This window comes from Diadema setosum, chromosome 18, assembly GCF_964275005.1.
Source record: "Diadema setosum chromosome 18, eeDiaSeto1, whole genome shotgun sequence".
Classification (NCBI taxonomy): Eukaryota; Metazoa; Echinodermata; class Echinoidea; order Diadematoida; family Diadematidae; genus Diadema; species Diadema setosum.
Window position 1 is genome coordinate 8707785 of NC_092702.1, and position 18863 is coordinate 8726647.

Consider the following 18863-nt stretch of genomic DNA (forward strand, 5'->3'; position numbering starts at 1 on the left):
TATTTATTTATTTATTTATCTATTTATTTATTTATCTTTTTATTGGGGGTGGTGTTTTCTTGCTTAAATTGTTTTTTTCTTGTTTGATAGATTGTGTTTTGAGGGGAAACTTGACAAATACATGGTACGTGTATGAAGTGTGAGGAAGATTAATGACAGAATGGGTATAGTATTTGGTGTTCCCTGAAGAGACTGAATTCCTTGAATGAAATACGGAGCTGTTATGAGGAAAACGAAGAGAAAGAATAGAATCTCCACACCTACACGATATAATCAAAACACACTGTTAGAGTGAATTATTTATAAAACAACCTAGTGACTACACCACACATTACCCATGGAAGAAAGTATGAAGTGTTTCAGAGTGAATTGGGTAAATGTTCATAGTTGTTATAGCAATCTTTCTCCAAAATATATGACAAGCTACAGAAAACAGTGTAAAGGGAGCATTTTATAGTGAAAGGGACTTTCAGTAGCAATTGATATGAAATAAAAAAAAATGCAAATCATAGCACTGTATACAGTATTATCAATGGGCATCTTGAAGATCATGAACATATAACCAATAGTTCTCAGAATGATGAAAGGATGATATGACATATTATGTAACAGTAATTTTGTATAGAGGATTGAACATAGAAAAGAGGCATAATTGCTAAGTGAACATACATTGTCACACACACACACACACACACACACACACTTAAAACACACAATTCTTAATACAATGTACATGTACAAACATGTACATTGTATAATCTGTCTTTTAAAAAATGGATGTACAATAGCAGAGACACAGAAATGTGGATATTTGTACCCTGCATATATTTTTATTTTTCTGCGTGTTCCCCTTTTTTTATTATAGCAGGGCCAACATGGTCTTTTGTTGTTGCCGTTAATTGGTATTCCCCCATAGCAATGAAGCAGGGCCTATTTGTCATATTTTCTTGGTTTTGTATAATCTATAAGTCAGCTGGTTAACCTTGCTCTTAGAAAGAGAATTCAAGCCACAGTCCACTTATTATTCACAACATTCAGGGCATAAACCAGGGATACCAAATGACAGACAAAGCCTGAGTGTAAGGTCCAGGCAATCAAATTTCTAGTCCTTTTATGTAAAAATTACCCTCTTGAGATTTTTTGTTCAACCCTCTCAGGTATCATTGCCAGAGATTTACAGCTTATTTATCTTGGTGCGCAAAGGCAATGTATTCTCTTGTAACATCTACTCTCATACCTCAACATTCCCATGCACACAAAACTTACTTTTACAAATATTATACCTTATGTTCCTTCACTCTCTTGAAGGCTAATGCACATTAATCAAGTCTGTGCATTAATCATTTAAGACTAGCCACATAAGTGACGTTTAGCTGGCTGCATTTTTGTGTTCATTTTCATGTGCATAATGTTTCTTTTCATTTTTTATGTATTTGCACTAATTTCTCTAGCATTTAAATGGAGAAACTCAACTTTCATTTTTCTTGCATTACAAATATTTTTCTAAGCATAATATCAAATCCAGAAATGGAGTTCATTTGTATGATTTTCTGGCAGGCAAGTTTTAGTTGTTGTTTTTTAGGCTTGTTTTGCATTGACAGTGACAGCTTAATGACCAATAAAAGTCATTACTCAATTTATGGAAATTATCATAGATTAGCAGGACATATATCTGACCTCTATGGCTAGTTTCTCTGATAGTCTTTCATATTCAAAATCAAACATGAACATGGATTTGAATATGAGCACAATGGGGGAAAAATGAAAGAAAAACAGTGAAAGGTTTTTACACATGAATTGCAGAAACATTTAGACCTAAATACAAAAGAAATATAACTATCTGTAAGCATTATGATGGAGTTGTAAACTTGATAGCTTTGCTCTACTTTGAAATGAAAGCAGATCCTGCATAAATCATATCTCAGATTATTCAAATTTATTGTCAATCAGTTGCAATATCTAAAGTTAGCTTGATTCTTTGCCATAAAAACTTTGGAAGATGACAGAATTTTCAAGTAAATATGAATCCAGGGATTTGTTCTGGTGCATCTTTATGTAAAAAATTATAAAATGCACTACTAATTTGTTGTGCACTACTAATTTGTCTTGCACTGCTAATTTGTGTAACAACAGATATTTAAACAAAAACAGTGACACAATTGTTCTTTAAGAACAGTTTCTTCAGAATTTTTGTTTGAAGACATCCTCATATTAAGAGAAAAATTAATAATGGTAAAGATAGATCAAATGATATTTCTTGAATAATTCCTAGAAAAGAGGCACTATGTAGTTGTGATGACCAATTTCAAATAACTCTTTGTCTTCCTTTCTTTTCAAACAACTGAATATTACCTTGTGAAGGATGTTTCTGTTTACTAAAATGGTGTAAAGACCTGCCCCATTTGACTTGCCCCTAACTTCTGCATGTCCTGTACAATATATACTAACGTTAAGAATGATCCTCAAAAACAACAAAACCACATATCTAGACCAGGGAATGATGTCATGGGTAGCAAATCCCAGGCGCCGATATTGAAACTCTTGCCGAGATCGAGACAGACATCATCTTCTGACCATGGGCAAAGGTCGCAGTCAGAGACGGAGAAAGGACGGACAGGGGGCATCCAAGCTGTGGCGCCAGCCAGACCTCAGGACCAGCGGGCCTCCCATAGCTCGCCCCCTCCTACCTCTCAACAGCGGATTCCCAGCAGAGGACCTGACGACAAGTCTGATGCTCCTCCAGGACGAAGGTAGATGGAGACTAAATCTTGTAGAAACTATAAAGTTCCATGAATGCAACTTTATTACACCTTGTTTTCATCGCACCCCCCCCCCCCCCCAAGGAAAAACCTCCAAGATGTTCACAAGATTTTCAAAAAATTCCAGTAATCCAAGGTCATTATGGATTGTATATCTGAACATACCAGTACTCGGAGAGAAAGGGCATATTATAGGTCTAGTAAGGCAAGTTATTCCTCTTTTACTATTACTAGTTATTTTGGGTGCACATCACGAGATCAACACCCGCGAGTCATACAGCCCACAAGTCATACAGCCCATGAGTTTGACACTAGGCAAATAAGGCCCACGAGAACGACACATTAAACCCCATGTTGTATCTATCGAACTCGTGGGCTGTTTATATCTAGTGTTGAACTCATGGGCTTTATTTGCCTAGTGTCAAACTCGTGGACTGTATGACTCGTGTGTCAGTCTTATGGGATGACCCCGTTATTTTCTTCTGTACCAGGCATAATGACTAGTACCCTGTAACTTTTATCAGACTGCTACATAATTGCACAGTCCTTTTACTCCACCTCACTCCTTTTCCTTTTGCCATCTCTCTTTTACAGAAGGTACAGTGTAAGGAAGACTGTGCCAGAGATTTAGATTGCACATTTCAGAGATTAACACTTGATATTAATAAGTATAAGTCCAGAAGAGCAGTTGCTTTGGCCCTCTGCATGTTTTCGGGATTATTTCTTTTAAAGTATTATGTGTATTTACAGTGCTTGTTGTTCCATGCCAGAATATCATCATTGCACCCTTATATTGCCCTGTGCAGCATTTCCTTTAAATCCACTTTATTTTACTTCCAGGGTTGCACCAAAACCAATGAATAGAGACTTCAGATGTGGAGATTCTAGAATTGGACAGAAGTATCAGGACCATCCAAGGGTGGGGTGAAATTCATTTAACGCTTAATCTCTCTTCTGTACTAATGATAAGATTTACTTGTATTGGATGGCAATGAATGGGATAGCAGGGAATATTGGCCCTAACGAGTGCAATATTCTCTGGTATTCCATGAATTCAAGCCATCCAATATAATTATTATCATCTATAATCGTTCAGAGAAGGCATACTGTAAAAAGCACCATACTTCTACTGCACTTTGAAGTTGACTCTGCACTGAAAAAGGAGTGACTCACCTTGTGCATTGTAACAAGAGCTTGCACGCTCAGCAAGGGCTCATGCAACTCACGAGACAAAATACTGTGTATTACTGCACGGTCACTAACGACGGTAGCCTATGCGGAATCAATGCATTGGCCTATGTTATTCGCTCTCACATTGCCGCTAAGATGTCCCATATACATGTAGATGATAATTGTGGGTATCTCACGGTTGTCATAATGTGCAAAGAGCCAAAATGTGCAATGTAAACTGTACAGTATGTGAGACTTTGGTCTATTAAATTTCTACCCTTCCTTGCTACTGGACTTTGCAAATTTTTGCAAAGTAGGAATGTGAATTGGCTTGTGACTGGAAGAAAATGATCTATTCAAGAAATATGCACCTTATGATAAGAACACTAGCATGAGCCATAGAACTTTTCTGGTATGTTGTGGGCTAAAGTTGACAATGTAAGTGTGATTAATAGAGGTGAGTTTCTCCATCTCTTGTGTTCTGTCCTGTTCTCTAAAGCCCTGTTTTAACAGACCTTACTCCAGCAATGCCCGGGTAGCGTCCGGGTAACAAAATTCCTCTAAAATAATTTTTTTTTTAAAAGCACAGGAAAGAGTGAGTTGTCCTGTTTTAAAGACGCCCTGTCATCGTGAGAAAAAGCTCACAATGGTAATTCTGAATCGTGCGCACGCCGCACATTCCGTGCAAAATTCCCATTCACCTGTGTGTTATTGAGAGATCGAGTATCACGTACGAACTAAACCGGTTCCGAATACACGACAGCGGCCGAAGTTACTCTCTAAAGCCAAACACACGTAATGACGCCATTCTCGTTCGGCTTACGGTTTTGGAGCATTCGGGATCTTTCTCTTGCTCACTAAGCAAACGAATACGCATGCGCCTATGCGTACGCTGGCCTGGTAACACTGATGGATTGCATGCCTAATGTTTATGCGAGAGTACGAGTAGCAAGCAATTATGGATGTTGACTGTATGTAGGCCCTACTACATACATACACTTCATAACATCACAGCAATTCGCGATCGAAATATTCTCGGCTAGTGACTGGTAAAACAATCATGAATCAATAAGTTTAGACCATAGCCTATACTACAGCCTAGGTCTACTTACTGAAGTTGACACAGCTGGTTGACCTATTGGTACAGGGTCGGCTACTCGCCATTTATTAATTATTACCACAGCTTGCAGCAAAGATCGTACACTCCATACGATCTTTGCTTGCAGTGCAGCACTGCTTCGCTGTGCAGCTCTGCCCCCGCTCTTGCAGGGACAGCAATTTCGCCCCGTCTGATACCAGCACGAACCATAGCATTTGCAGCTTGTGGGATCTACCACTTAAATGTCAGCAATAGACAAATCTGTGAATGATATGTCCTCTAGATCAATCTGAGGCCGTAGCCGTAGGCCCTTAGGCGTAATATTCTTCTTCGTCGCAAAAAATGAAAAACGTAACACAATTACAAATTGTCAAATTATTACGAGGATCGAGTCGCTACGCAGACGGTTACTATACTGTGCATATCGGCGCTGATCTAGCGACTTACGGCACTAGCTCGCGAAATGTATACGAGTCATATGAGCAGCACACGCAAAACCGAACAATCACATCCAAGCTTGTGCCGAAGACTTGTCTCCTCGGCCTCTGTGAAGGAACATTTCGCTGATCCTCAAAATACTTTCGACAAGACATAGTTTCGTACTCGCGCGAACTGTGTTGCAGCATCAGCAAACAGAAATTTATCCCCATTGAAATCGACAACCGAGTGTCTTTAAGAGACACACACCAAAAACCTTACCCGGGTAAGTTTCTATGAAGGGGGTGTGTCCCCTGATGCAACTACCCAGCCCATGGCCAATGCCACATGCCTGTAAACAAAATGTAGTTACAATCACTGATCTAAATTACATGTACGTAGAGAACAGTGGTTACAATCAATGCATGTGATCGGAGCAAGGCGTGTCTATCATTCTCTGTCTGCAATCTTGTGCATGCTTGTCGAGTGCAGCAAAGGAATGTTACTGCAGTTGCGTTCTACCATGGCAGCATCCAAGCAACATTTTGCAAGAACTGTTTTAATAGGCAGGGTAAAAAAAATTACCCTGATGTTACCAAGATGCTGCCATTCAAACTCTAGGTTGAAAGGCTCTGTTAAAAGGGAGCTTAAGAAGCCAGGATTTTTTTTTATGTCGTATTACTGGTAAGTCAAATACCAGAACTTAGATGAGTAGATGAATATCTTCACGTGACAGTGGAGTGTTTGTAATGTTCCCCAAATGGCAGAGCATTCTAGGATGTTCATTATGAGAAGGCATTTTTACTTTAAACAAATTGAAATGCCAAATGATTGAACATTTACATTTTTGCACAGTTGATAGAATAGACAATTAATATTCTGTAAAATTTCACTCGCCCTCTGATTCTGTGTTCTTTTGTAATTTTTTACATACAAGAGTTTTGAAAATATCCTTCCATAAAGTGGTCTTCAGTAATTGCAGGAAGTGGTTAAATACCATTTTTATAGAAAATCCATTGCAGTTATCATGAACTATCAGCATTATAGTATCCATTGCCAGTTTATTATTTTGGCATGGTTTCAGGTACCGCCAGATAGCAGTACATCTAGGCAGGGACCCTTTGGCCAAGCTCCGAACCACCCCTTTCAAACATTGCATGTAAGGAGCAACTTACAGCAACGACTGGGTAACAGGGTAGGCCCACAAACGCCGCAGGTACAAAAGAAGATTTTTATTCCTTTTCTATTCATATGAGATAACCTATGTATGTCTACAGGCATTCTTTTGATTTGAAAATGGGTTTATGAAGCATTAAAAACAAAGTGAAAGTAATTGGGTATAGCTATCTAAGGCTGATATGAACTTATCATTTTAAGGTTTAGGTTGGGCAAAACGTACTTTGTAAGAATATTCCTTAATCAGTAATGCATGATAAAGCATTGGAATATTAATGCCCCAAGAACTTGATGGCCATGCAATAGGTAAAGGGAATAATGAACTATTGCCAAAGGCCATATTATGTGACCGTGCATCACAAAACGAACAAAAAGTCGCGCCCCTTGATTTTATGTGAGGACTCAAAAAAGGTGAAATGGGTCAACCGAGTCAGTTTTGAGGTTTTCATATTTTATGAAAGAACTATCCTTATTCTACATTATTGTAAAGTTTGGGATCATAACATAAATGGGAAAGTGTATTTTCAGTAGTTTTTCTGCAACCCATTTTTGGGGGAGAATAGAATGATCAGGTGTGTCTTAGAGTCCCCTTTTCATTTCTTGAAATCCTACTCACACTCTTCACTTTCAAGTCTAATAACGTTTGAAAGGATAATGCTCCTGCTTTGAAAGTTAAGATTAATCGTGGACAGAATGCATTAATAAGACATGCTCAATTTCAGCTTGATCTGGTAATCCCTTCATTGTTGTTGCTCCAGTGGTTTACTTCCTGTTTTTTGTCCCTTTCATTCCACAGCTCGCATGGATTGGTAAAGATTAAGCGCTTGAATAGACCCTGCACTTCAGAGCATCTTTTCTCAGTTCACACTTTTCCAGAGTGTGTGTTTTCTTTCTAGTATTTAGATAGGTTAGGGGAGTCCATTTGAATTGAGTTATACATCATTTCAAAGCTTAGAGTCTGCTCTTTAAGAATTTACCCTCAACTAAAAATCCTTATCTAGCGACTTTTTGTTTGTTTTGTGATGCAGGGTCACATATCATCAAAAAGTTGGGAACAAGCATCTCTGGACTTGTATGTCAAAACAATCTTATTGGATTCATCTTCTGTTGAACTTTGAAAGAATCAGCTTAATGACTGGAATTTTCTGTTTTAGCCATATTGAGCAAAAGCATGCCTTCTCAGACATCATTACATGTGAAAAAAAAAAAACCACGAAATTCATAGTGAATTCTTGATACTCTTAGATAATGGTTAACTTCTTTGTTAGTGAATCATCAACTGAAATATGAATTTGTATTATGCCAACTTTTGTCAGCTGTTCATACATAATGTGGGGGCAGCTATGCAGATACATTTTCCAAGTCCAATTTCCATTTGTTTTGTGTTCTTTTTTTAAAATAATGAAAAGATAAAGATGATAGTACAATAGTGATAATGATGATGATGATAACTGTGATAGTATCAATATCAGTATTGATAGTAAAGTAGCATGCAATATAGATTCATGAGTTCTTCTGTGTTTGGTTTAGAGTTCAGTGATCCTAGCATAAGTTCTTGACTTTGATATATGTCCTTTTTGGAGGCCTTTGAGCTTCAGCAGACAATGCGGAATGGCCCGAGTGTTGGAAAGGAGTACTTGATGCGTCAGCTGCGCCATCGTCAGACATTGCTGCAGCTGCAACAAATGCTGCCCTCGGCTCTGCAAGTTCAGCTTGGTGCGGTCGCTAATCACTTGGATCCTGTAAGCCTCTTTTCCCAAATTTATGCCCTGTTACTCTTAAGTTATGCATTTGGACCTAAATGGTTAAACCAGGTATACTGTGAATTACCATTCCTTTGCAGGTTTTTACATGCACCGTTATGAAAATCTTCAAGGAAAAATTGGACATCAATTCAGAAAGACAAATAAATTGCTTTGTGTCCGTTTTCAAGTGGTGCATATTTCCCTGTAGATAGCTTTACAACCAATTTACCACAGCGTTACAAGCTCAGTTGAGCAGTAACAAGATGAATGGATTTTTCAAACCTCTCACAGTGGTGTCAATATAGAAAAGTGGAAATAGAAAAAGATTTGCTGCTTCACAGTATTATGTACCATAGGTAAGCATATTAGTTGGTGATGTCATGGGGGCTTCTTGTGTCGCAGGTTAAAGCATATACTGTATTAGATTCCTTTTTTTTTTCCAGAAGAGTGAGGTTCCTGATTACATGGTGCTCCCCTTACACTCCATAAATGCAGTAATGAGCTTAGTGTTCACATTCAATATTGATGATTGCATGCTGTCTATTTCATAGTTGGTTTGTGTGCAGTGCACTCCCATTATAACAGACACAGTTATAACAAAATTCCGGTTACAACGAAGTAAAAATTCAGGCCCCAACATTATCCACTCTATGCTTTTTATTATGTATTTGTTCGGTTAAAGAAAATATCGGTATAACTAAAAAAAAAAAAAAAAAAAAAAAAAAATGCCTGTTCCAAGGACTTAGTTATAAGAGTGAGTCAACTGTAGTGTCTTATTTTAGGTAAGGGTTATTTAGAGAGGTTGCACTGTAGATGAAAGAAAAAAATTATATTAATGACATGTTCTATTCCTTTGATAAGATAACACTGAAATTTCATCAAAGTCATTGCAAGGTCCATTTTTGTTTTGTTTTGATTAATTACAAACATTTCTGGTGCAAACTTGTAGCAGAATGTGCAGTCCTTCTCTGGAATCATCAGAACGATCCATTCCCATGCTTTGATCACCCACCACCCCTCCCTCCCTCCCTCCCCCCCCCCCCCTTTCCCACAGACTTCCCCACATGCAGACATGCCAGTCCTCCTCCGTCAGCTACAAGTCCTGATGGAGGCCGTCATCCGCCTGCATAAACAGCAGCAGGAGAGCGAGGGCGCCCTGCAGAAGCAGAGGCAGATAATCCGCCACTACCAGCGGGCCTTCCTGATTGCCAAGAAGGGCGGACCTCTCTCCATGCGCAATAACGGAAGCAACGAACAGTCAGCGTCATCGAGGTTAGCTGGGCAGTAGGAGATGAGGGATACTTGTTAGACCCTGGAGATTTTGCACCTTTCTTTCTCTTCCCTATTTTCTATGTTAAGACTGTTTTCACTCACTTTATTTGTTCCATGGTAGGCTGATATCATCATGTTTGCTTTGTTTCGAAAAGAAAGAAGTACTACAATTCCATTTTTCTGTTAGCTCTGATTGCAACATGTTAATGATTTCTATGAATGTGTAACATAGTGCAGCCAAGCCTTATTTGATCTTGGTTATGCAGCCCAGGAAGTAAAACATGTAGACATGATGATGATTATACTGCTGAAAATACTATTCCTCACCAAAGTCAGCTGTGTTACACACTAAGCAGTGCTGCTGTGATAGTCAGGGAGATATTTGCAGATGAATGTACTAAGCAATAGAGTAACATGGAATACTAACAGATGTATGTGTATTAATCTGTGTGTGTATTAATCTGTAGAAATACATGTTTAGATGTAGCTTTACATTCACGCCACTCCTAGCTGGACTGCCAAGTACCAAGTAGACTTTATTATTTTTTTTTTTTAATGCAAGAAACAGTTTTTTTTTTTCTATATAAGAGGGTATGGTTTTGAAATGAAAAAAATATTTTACATCAAAACATTAATTAATATCCTCAGTATGTTCAACTTTCCCAATTTATGAACCAAGACTTGTGGTGTGTCTCCAAAATTTTTTTTTTTGTTTTTATTTGTTTTTCTTTTTAAAGTAAGGATCAGTGTGGTTTCAAAAGTTATCAACTTTATTTTGGTGGCATTTACTTTAATAAAAGGAAGGAGAGAGGAAAAAGAATTAGTAGAATGGGGGAGGGGGAATCCTCGGTGCAAAGTATCTGATAAGTTGCTCTTTCATCTCAGTAATATAGCCATGGAAGAAACTCACAAATCATCAGGTGTAATCTGCCATCTGGCCAGAATTAGAATTTTGGTCCTGGAGCAAAGGTAATACTAACTGCATACCATCTGAAGGCAAAGCTGACATGAAAAATCCAGCCCAAATTCAGGTTGTAATACTCTCCAACATTTCATGCCAATTTGACAAGGGGTACAGGTTACTGAATTTATAACTTAATGCTGTACCAGCAGCAGTCTACTGGCCACACTATGTGGTGCACTGTGGAATGACGTCAATGTAGTTGATAATTCAAACTTGACTTCATGAGTTAAGGTTAGGAAATTGTTTGATTCATGTAACATTCAATTGCGTTAAATGCGTAATTATATGTTATGCCTTGAAATTGAGGAAAACTTTTTGATTTTAAGGAAACGTTTGCTCTGGTCTGTGTGTCATTCTGTGATTATTCAAAGTTATTTGATAAATATTTTCAAATGTAGTTTGAAAGTAGATTTATTATATCTTTGTCTAGCAATGACCATTAAGTCATTGCTTACTGTCTCAGTCTTTTTAATAGATATTTCCAAATTGAATTTGTAGCTAATCTTATTGTATTGATAGTTGTCACTAGGTGAATATTATGTACAGGTTGTATTGGACATATCTATGCCTCATTAATTTTTTAAGTTTTGTACATGTACATACTTGACTACCTCTGATCTGGGAAACTTTGCAATTCTATAGGAACACCCAGTGTACCCATTTTCAAGCAACTGGATGCACATTCTTCACCTGTTGTGTACATAATTTGTTTGCCCTATGTGCAACTTCCCTGAAATCATTCTTCATGGCACATACTGCAATATGCAGTCCTTCACTTTTGTTTTCCCTGAGTGGCTTTCTACTCAATCTCTTCTTTGTTTTTACCTCTGTGTATTGCTGCTCTTTGTTTAACTCATATCATTCTCAGGTCCACTTCTATTCTGAGGACAAGAGCATTTTCCCCATTTCACATAGGATATTGTCTTATAAGCTCAGCAGTTTTGGTGTGTTACTTTGTATTTGGCAGACACTTTCCTTGTCTTTCCAATGTACCTTATGTCTTTACTGTGTTGATGGTGGAGCATATTCTTTTTTCTCTTTTAGTACATTTGTGGTATCTATTGTTTTATATAAACACTTGGTGAACATGTTGTGTGAGGTGTAATAAACATGCAGTACTGTAAGAGTGGAAATTTTCGCGATGTTGAAATTTTTGCGCATTTCGAGCAACCTGAAACTAGCGTGAAAATAAAAGCTCGCGAATATTTTTGCGTGCCATATAGTCCAGTAGTTGATGTCTGGATTCTGCAGAATTAAAAACATGCGAAACTCTTCTTACCCGGCCGAGCGCGAAAAATTAGTCACGCGAAAATATCCGCTTTTACAGTAATAGATTTTACTAACACTAAATTGAGCTTTACATGATCACATTATTGATTCTGCAGCAAAAACAGTATTCATGTCATCATAAATGTCAAAATTTGAAGTCAAGTGATTTTTCAACTTAACTCATAGCCAGCCAGAGTTGAATTTTCCCATTAATGCATTTCATAATTTGGCAAATTTTCTCTGCAATTATTGCACCCAGCGTGGAATTTACTGAAATGAAATATCAGCATCAAGAATGTATAAAGTAAATGTATAGCCATTAATATACATGTAGTTACAGCATTTTAAGTTATTTTCAAGTTTATGGAAGTAATCGTTGAATTTGTAATACTGATATTTTTGCTCTACTGAGGACAATTTTGAGTTATGTAAATGCTGAAAATTTGATTTTCTTTGTAACTGCAATCTCCAAAGTAAATGTGCAGTCTCTCAAATTCAGACTGCAATACCTGACAAGTGAGCTGGTGTATTTGAAACTCCAGGCAGGAAGCAATTGTGGTACAAGTCTGAATTTGCTATAGAAAATTTGTAGGCACATCACAGTTTGCTGTGGATGCTCATGGCATTTATTGCTGTTATCTTGTCTTTGGCCCACTGTTAGCAGTGATAGCAGCACATCCCCTGACATCCATGCGGGACCAGCCAGCTCCATGCACAGAGCAGATCTTTTGAAGAGACCGCTGCAGGGAACTCGGAGTGCCCCACAGTTAAGTGACTTCACAAGATTGGAGGAGTGCTCAATGCTGAAGAGACGCAGGATGAGCATGGAAGCCAACGCTCCAGGAATCCCTAGCCATCCACCACAGGTATCCACACAATGCAGCCTGTCTGCACAGGATGCACGTCGGGTTGTAATGTCTGCAGGAAGAGCTCCCTATCTTCCAGGAGATCGGGAGATCTTTCCCCAACCCCGTTTGGGGCATAGACCTCCTGACGACAGAATGTTCCATCAGGTTCCTCCGTGTCCTCCAGAAATGCATCAGGATGGGCCTCCACCCTTGCCACCACATGCCCTCATCAGACGACCAGCCTTTGAGCATGGACAGGAGAAAAGGTTGCCTCAGCACATCAAAGACAATTCCTTTCAACCAAGAAGGTCTCATCCACAAGTGGAAGATGGCAGTGATCAGGCAGCCAGTAGGGCCACTGCACGGCAGTCGAATGAAAGCAACCAGTTCAGTGATGATAAAAGCACAAACAGAGGAGGCCAGCGAGAACCATCAATGCAGGTGGTTCCTCTTCGGCAGCAGGCCCCTAGGTACTGTCATCCTGAGATTAGGAATTCTGATTCGTCTGCGGTGGACAGAAGGCATGCCCCAGTTGGACAAGACCAATCCTTTGAATGGATCAGCCGCTCAAATGGGCGTCTCCACCCAGACCTGCTAAGGCTCCGGGCTAACAGGTGCATCATAGACTACTATCATGGTATCTCGGGTGAAGGACAGCCTCCCTTTGGAAGGGGAAATTATCAGGAATTCCAAAGCAGCCCTCCAACAGTCTTCCCACCAAACAGAGGTGAAATGCAGCTGCTGGCCACCTCAGCTTCGCCCACCTTAAGGATCATGGATGCAGTGACTCATTCGCAGGAGGTGCGAGAGTTCTTACGACTGTGCCAATTGGCATCTAAGGAGCAGTGTCCAAAGGGTCTGCGAAGCCTTTGCCAGGAGGCCTTCCGTCAGCAGTGGCTTCCATGAAGGGCTTGCCCCCAGGTTGTCTTGCCTTGGTACCCCGTCTTCTGATCCCTATGTCCCCACTCCCTGCAGCCTCAGTGGGTTTGTATGGGCTGTGTACAATACATTCATTCCATTTTGAAATGATATGCTCATCAGAAACAAATGCTTGAGAGTGGTATTCATCCTTTGAAAGTAAATACTGATCTTTCTTCATCTTGTGCGATGTTTAAAATTTGATAAATTCTCAGATCATGGCATATTACTCTTTGGTTGTATGTTACAAAGTCTTCTACATATATACAATGACTGTTTATTTTAAGTGCCTTGATAGAATATTGTTGAATTCATGTGATGCTAAATGTGCAAGACAAAGTCTTTAAGGAAGGGTATGATTCTTTCAAGTTTTGTTTTTTTTTACACAAAAGATGAAAGTCATTGAAGTTACTTTCAAACTCAAAATATAATCTTACCTGTTTAAGATTGCTGTAAAACAAGGATTAATTGCGAAATTAAAAGGCATGCGAAAGTTCTTGCCTGCACTATATGCATTGAATGCCACCGGCAATTTGCGACAATTTAGTGCCGCGAAAAAGGCTGTCGCCTTCCATTCACAAAAATTTCATACTGCGAATATATCATGTTTTACAGTAACACTTATAAATTATACTTGTAATTCAGCCTTCAAATGGTTGCATGAACCATGGCAAGAACGGATGATCAATGCAAAATCTTTTGTAGTATAGAATGTTTAATCTGAGGTAATCTAAAGTGATCACACATTTTTTCTGCGACTAATGTTAATGAAGTTACTTTCAATCTTTGAAAAGCATTGGTTTTTGTTACTCAATTTTCTACTATCAGAGATAAGAAATAGGTTACAGTTTAACCTTGAAATGGTTGCATGAACCAGGGCCCCGGAATTGGGGGAGGGTGGGGGGGATGGGGCACTTTTTTTGCCCAATACATAGTAGGGTGTAACCACTTCAGGGTCCCCAACTCCAATTTTTTTACCCAATACATAGTAGGATGTAACCACTTCCGCCCCCCCCCCTACTTTTTTACCCTTGCCATATAAACCATGAATAGGATGTACATTGTGGTGGTATACACTTTGTCTATGAGGCAGTCTAGAGTGATCCCAGTTTGTTTGTTTTTACTTTGGCATAGCCGTGAAAAGTATTGTTACTTGTCTTTTCATAGTATACCCTTCCATGTGATAACTGTAAAAGCTGTTAAAATCAAATGTTGATTATTAAAAAGTTGCAAATTTATCAAGTTCTTGGAATTTCCATGGCAAAAGATTATTTATTGGTAATATTGTACAATTCTAAATTCTTCTTTAAGGTTCTTCATCTTGTCAATCATGTCATTAGTTTTAAGATGCTGTAAATTGACAGCAAAAACAAAACAAAACATAGGAAATTATGCCAATAAATGTTTTCACTATGTAATCCTTTTTTTGTGTGTGTATATTGCTTTTACTATACTTCAGGGTTGGATGCATTTTGGATGGCAAATTCATTGTAGCATTATCTTATGGGCTGTATTAAGATGAAAGGAAAATGTTTGATTAGAAAACTGGTCAGAGTCTTAGACATGTTATTTGGTTGTTTGTTTGCTCACTTAGAAATATCTTATGTGGGAGAATATGAGATGATATCTGAATGGAAAGTCATCCAATCTTTTGAGTCTGTGCTCAGTTATGGCTGATTTGGCTGATAGTGATATTATGGGAGCCAAAGTTTAGTGTAGGAGTATTATATTCATTTATTATTCTGTTGGACAAAAAAAAAAAAAAATTATCAGACTTATTCATATTGTTTCTCTTGATCTCAGCATAGAATAATGGAGAACAGATCGATGATTTAAATGTAGCATGCGATTGATAAAGAAAGGTGGATTTGATTGAGAATTATCGTACGGTACACAATGTTAAATTCTGTTTAAGACAATAGACTTTCAATCTTTCAGACATTCCAGAAACTGACTGCTTCCAGAAACAACTTTTTTTTTTTCTTTCAGAGCAGTAGTAATGTTTGTGATAGTTATTATGAAGCATTTTAAAGTAGATGTAGTTTGTCAGAGTATCTTAGCAGATATCAGCACAGGAAATGTCTGATATTTTCTTTTTAGGCAAGTCTTACCTGTGTATATTGCAAGATAAACATTTTGAATCTGTTTTACACACATTGGAGGATTTGTTGTATTGTTCTGCCGTAGAGGCACACTTTGCAGCAGGAGCTGATAATGTCAAGTGCTGTGATTATAATGCTGCATTTTCATGGTTATAGAATCCTTCTTGTCATGCATATATGCCCAAGTGACAGATGACCAGTGGGAGATGAAACTACCATGGGTTATCTGCTGAATAATTTTTACCTTTCAATTGAATACCAGTATCGATACATATTTGTATTCAATCCAAGAAATGCTGTCAAATGGAACATACGCTTCTCTGAGGAAGGCATTGACACCTCATGTACAGGGATAGTGTAGTGACACCTCATGTACAGGGATAGTGCATGTACCCTCTTTTGATCCTTCATTGATCTGCTTCGATAGCATGTGGAAGACCCTTCCTTTTCTACAGTTGGCCAACAGACATCCATTATTTGAGTTTCTTTAAAGTTGTGTGAAGGATTCTAAAAATGTAATTTGCAAAATTCTGCTGAATGTGCATTTTGCAATACATCTCTTAGTATAATGACTCAAGATTTTTATACCCCCGCCACACGTAGTGTGAAGGGGGTATATAGGAATCATGATGTTGGTCGGGCAGGCGGTCGGTCGGTCTGTTGCAAAATCTTGCGGGGGGTAGTTATACATGCAAGACACCAATGTGTTAATATAAGAAAAATGTGTTGCCATGGTAATTCAACCACTCATTTTTGTATCAAATTGAACCATTTAATCTATGAAGGTGAAATTTGACAAGCATTGCCATGGTAACCACATTTTTTTTTAAAATCCTGTGAAGTGAACTTCTTCCACAGTTTTCAAGCAATTGAAACCAAATTTGGTAGGTATTATGGCCCTGAGGTATAGATGTGGAACACATAATTTTTGTGTTTGTCACACAAACCGTTGCCATGGTAACCACAATTTTACCAAAACCTTGCAGAGCGAATAACTTTTCCATCATTCAAGTAATTCAAGTAATTCAAGTCAAATTTAGTAAGTATCATGATCTAGAAGTGTAGTTTTGCAAGACACCAATGTGTTAGTTTAAGGAAAATGTGTTGCCATGGTAACCACTCATTTTTGTATCAAAATAAACCATTCAAGCTATGAAGGTCAAATTTGGTGTGTATGATGGTCTTTAAGTGTAGTCATGCAAAATGTCCCTTGTGTTTGTATCAGACAATGCATTGCCATGGTAACCACACTTTTTACCCAAACCTTGTGGAACTCGGTGTCAACTCTGTAATTGTACAGTAAACTAAAATTATTCTGTTTCCAATTCGACAAGTGCACAAACTTGGTATTAACGTCATTGCCCTCATGACATCACATACTATAAAGCAACACTAGGGGCGGGGGTATTAATCACCTTCAGTGATAATTCTATTTTTTTTCTAAAATTACAAGTCAATATAAGTGTGTTCAGAGTTTTTACTTGGAAGTGAAAGGATATTTCACATTGCTTGAGGCAGATGCCGATGTGTTTTTAAACAGATGCCTTTTGGAATGTTGTTTTGTGTTTGTGTGGATGGTAGATGTACTGAATTGTCAAAGAAAATAGTGGGATGTATTTCAGCTGTAAGCTTATAGAACCAAGATTGTAAGGTCAATTTCTTTTGTTGTGTCATATTTGAAAAGACATGGATAAGAGAAAAGTTGGTATAGTAAGGCATAATAGCCACCACATCAAACTTAAGTACAACTTTTCTCATCCTCCCTTCCATACACTTACTTTTAATGGGAGTGCCTAGGGGATGAATCTTATGGCATTCCTTTTAAATTTTTGAATGTGCACTTGTGTAAATATTGTTTTTACAAAGATACTTGTGGTTGAGCAGAACTTTTAGATGTATAGTACACATAAGCCTGCTTTCTGTTTATCAAGTATTGGAACTTCTTACAAAACTTCTTTCATTCCTGTTGTTACTTGGACTTTAATTCATCAAGTGTCAAAGTAGAAATGTAGATTTGAGTTATGGTGGGGAAGTAGTTGAAAGTTACGGGTCATCAAGAGTTTAGTGGTTGAAAGACGTGAACAAAGCTACCTCCATTGGGTAACCAATTGAAATTTTAGGGTAGATGTTTATCATGTTGCAGTTACAGCTTTTTGAATAGTAAGCACACAGTTCTTTTTTGTGCAAATATGACCTTGATGAACTCTACGTTGATGCATTTACCAAAGAGTGTAGTAAAGTACAGTTGTCATCACATACATTTCAGCGTTTTTTTAATTTTTTTATTCATTTATTTATTCATTTTGGTGGTGATGGTTACAGGTGCAAAGTAAATACACCATTGTATATTATTTCTTTGTACCATTTGAATATGCATTTGTGCTCTGGATGACATACTGCAGTGTAGTTCTGCACTCATGGGCATGGAAGAATGCACATACAAAAGTGGCATATTGTATTTATGTTAATTGCATTTGTCTCCGTTAGTTAAGGTGCAGTGCAAAAGACTTCGCCCGACACATGTGTACATAAACAGTAAATGCATGTCAGCAATGTAGCTGGAATAGCCCACATGGGGCAGGGCTGTGCTTGTAGAATTCACCGTCCTCAAGTCAAAGCAGTACAAGTTGTCTCTGTAGTTTGTTGTAATACTGGACGTACATTTTTAGAAGTGAAATGATGCCAGTTGAAGCCTTCTTTTTGCTTACGAAATAAAAGAAAAAAAAAATTGATGAAAAAATCTGACCTTTGCCACAGTGTCTGTATGCTTCAAATCATGCAGGATAAATCTGATAACTAGTTTTAAGCTTGTGTGTTCTTTTTGCAACCCCTAAAATAATCGGTTCCCTTCACAGGCTGGTGTATTGAAAAGATAGGATATTTAGACCTTTCCTCAGCAGAATGAGAAAACTGGAAACTTCTTTATGATGGAGGGAAACAGTACCATATATTTTCAGTGAATTTATTTGGAACCTCCCCCCCCCCCCCCCAAGAAAAAGAAAATCCAACTGTTGTTCTCAGTATACCTACAGGGTGCATATTCTTGATAGACATGGAAATTTCAGCTCTTTTTTCAAAACTCTGCACATGGTGTTATTGTAAGATTTCATACATAATGTTGAGA

The 18863-nt window shown here is 38.1% G+C and overlaps 2 protein-coding genes across 2 annotated transcripts in view; both read left to right on the forward strand.

Annotated features, from left to right (window-relative positions):
* The window catches only part of LOC140241968 (uncharacterized), a 37061-nt gene extending 28443 nt beyond the window's left edge, over window positions 1–8618 (forward strand). The window contains exons 4-8 of the mRNA XM_072321712.1: window positions 2490–2750; window positions 3600–3678; window positions 6530–6661; window positions 8205–8363; window positions 8601–8618. Of these exons, the coding sequence (XP_072177813.1) occupies window positions 2490–2750; window positions 3600–3678; window positions 6530–6661; window positions 8205–8363; window positions 8601–8618 (649 nt within the window). The remainder of the gene's footprint in view (window positions 1–2489; window positions 2751–3599; window positions 3679–6529; window positions 6662–8204; window positions 8364–8600) is intronic.
* A 796-nt stretch (window positions 8619–9414) lies between these two features.
* Window positions 9415–14510, forward strand: LOC140242042 (uncharacterized). Its single transcript, XM_072321793.1, has 2 exons — window positions 9415–9638; window positions 12533–14510. The coding sequence occupies exons 1-2, from the start codon at window positions 9439–9441 to the stop codon at window positions 13623–13625; spliced, it is 1293 nt and encodes a 430-aa protein (XP_072177894.1). The 5' UTR covers window positions 9415–9438; the 3' UTR covers window positions 13626–14510.
* The last annotated feature ends 4353 nt before the right edge of the window (window positions 14511–18863 follow it).

Bases quoted from the DNA above. Each gene is read 5' to 3' on its own strand.
- LOC140242042 (XM_072321793.1), top strand. From the start codon at position 9,439: ATGCCAGTCCTCCTCCGTCAGCTACAAGTCCTGATGGAGGCCGTCATC. The intron at 9,639-12,532 runs GTTAGCTGGGCA...GCCCACTGTTAG, and splicing joins GAACAGTCAGCGTCATCGAG to CAGTGATAGCAGCACATCCC.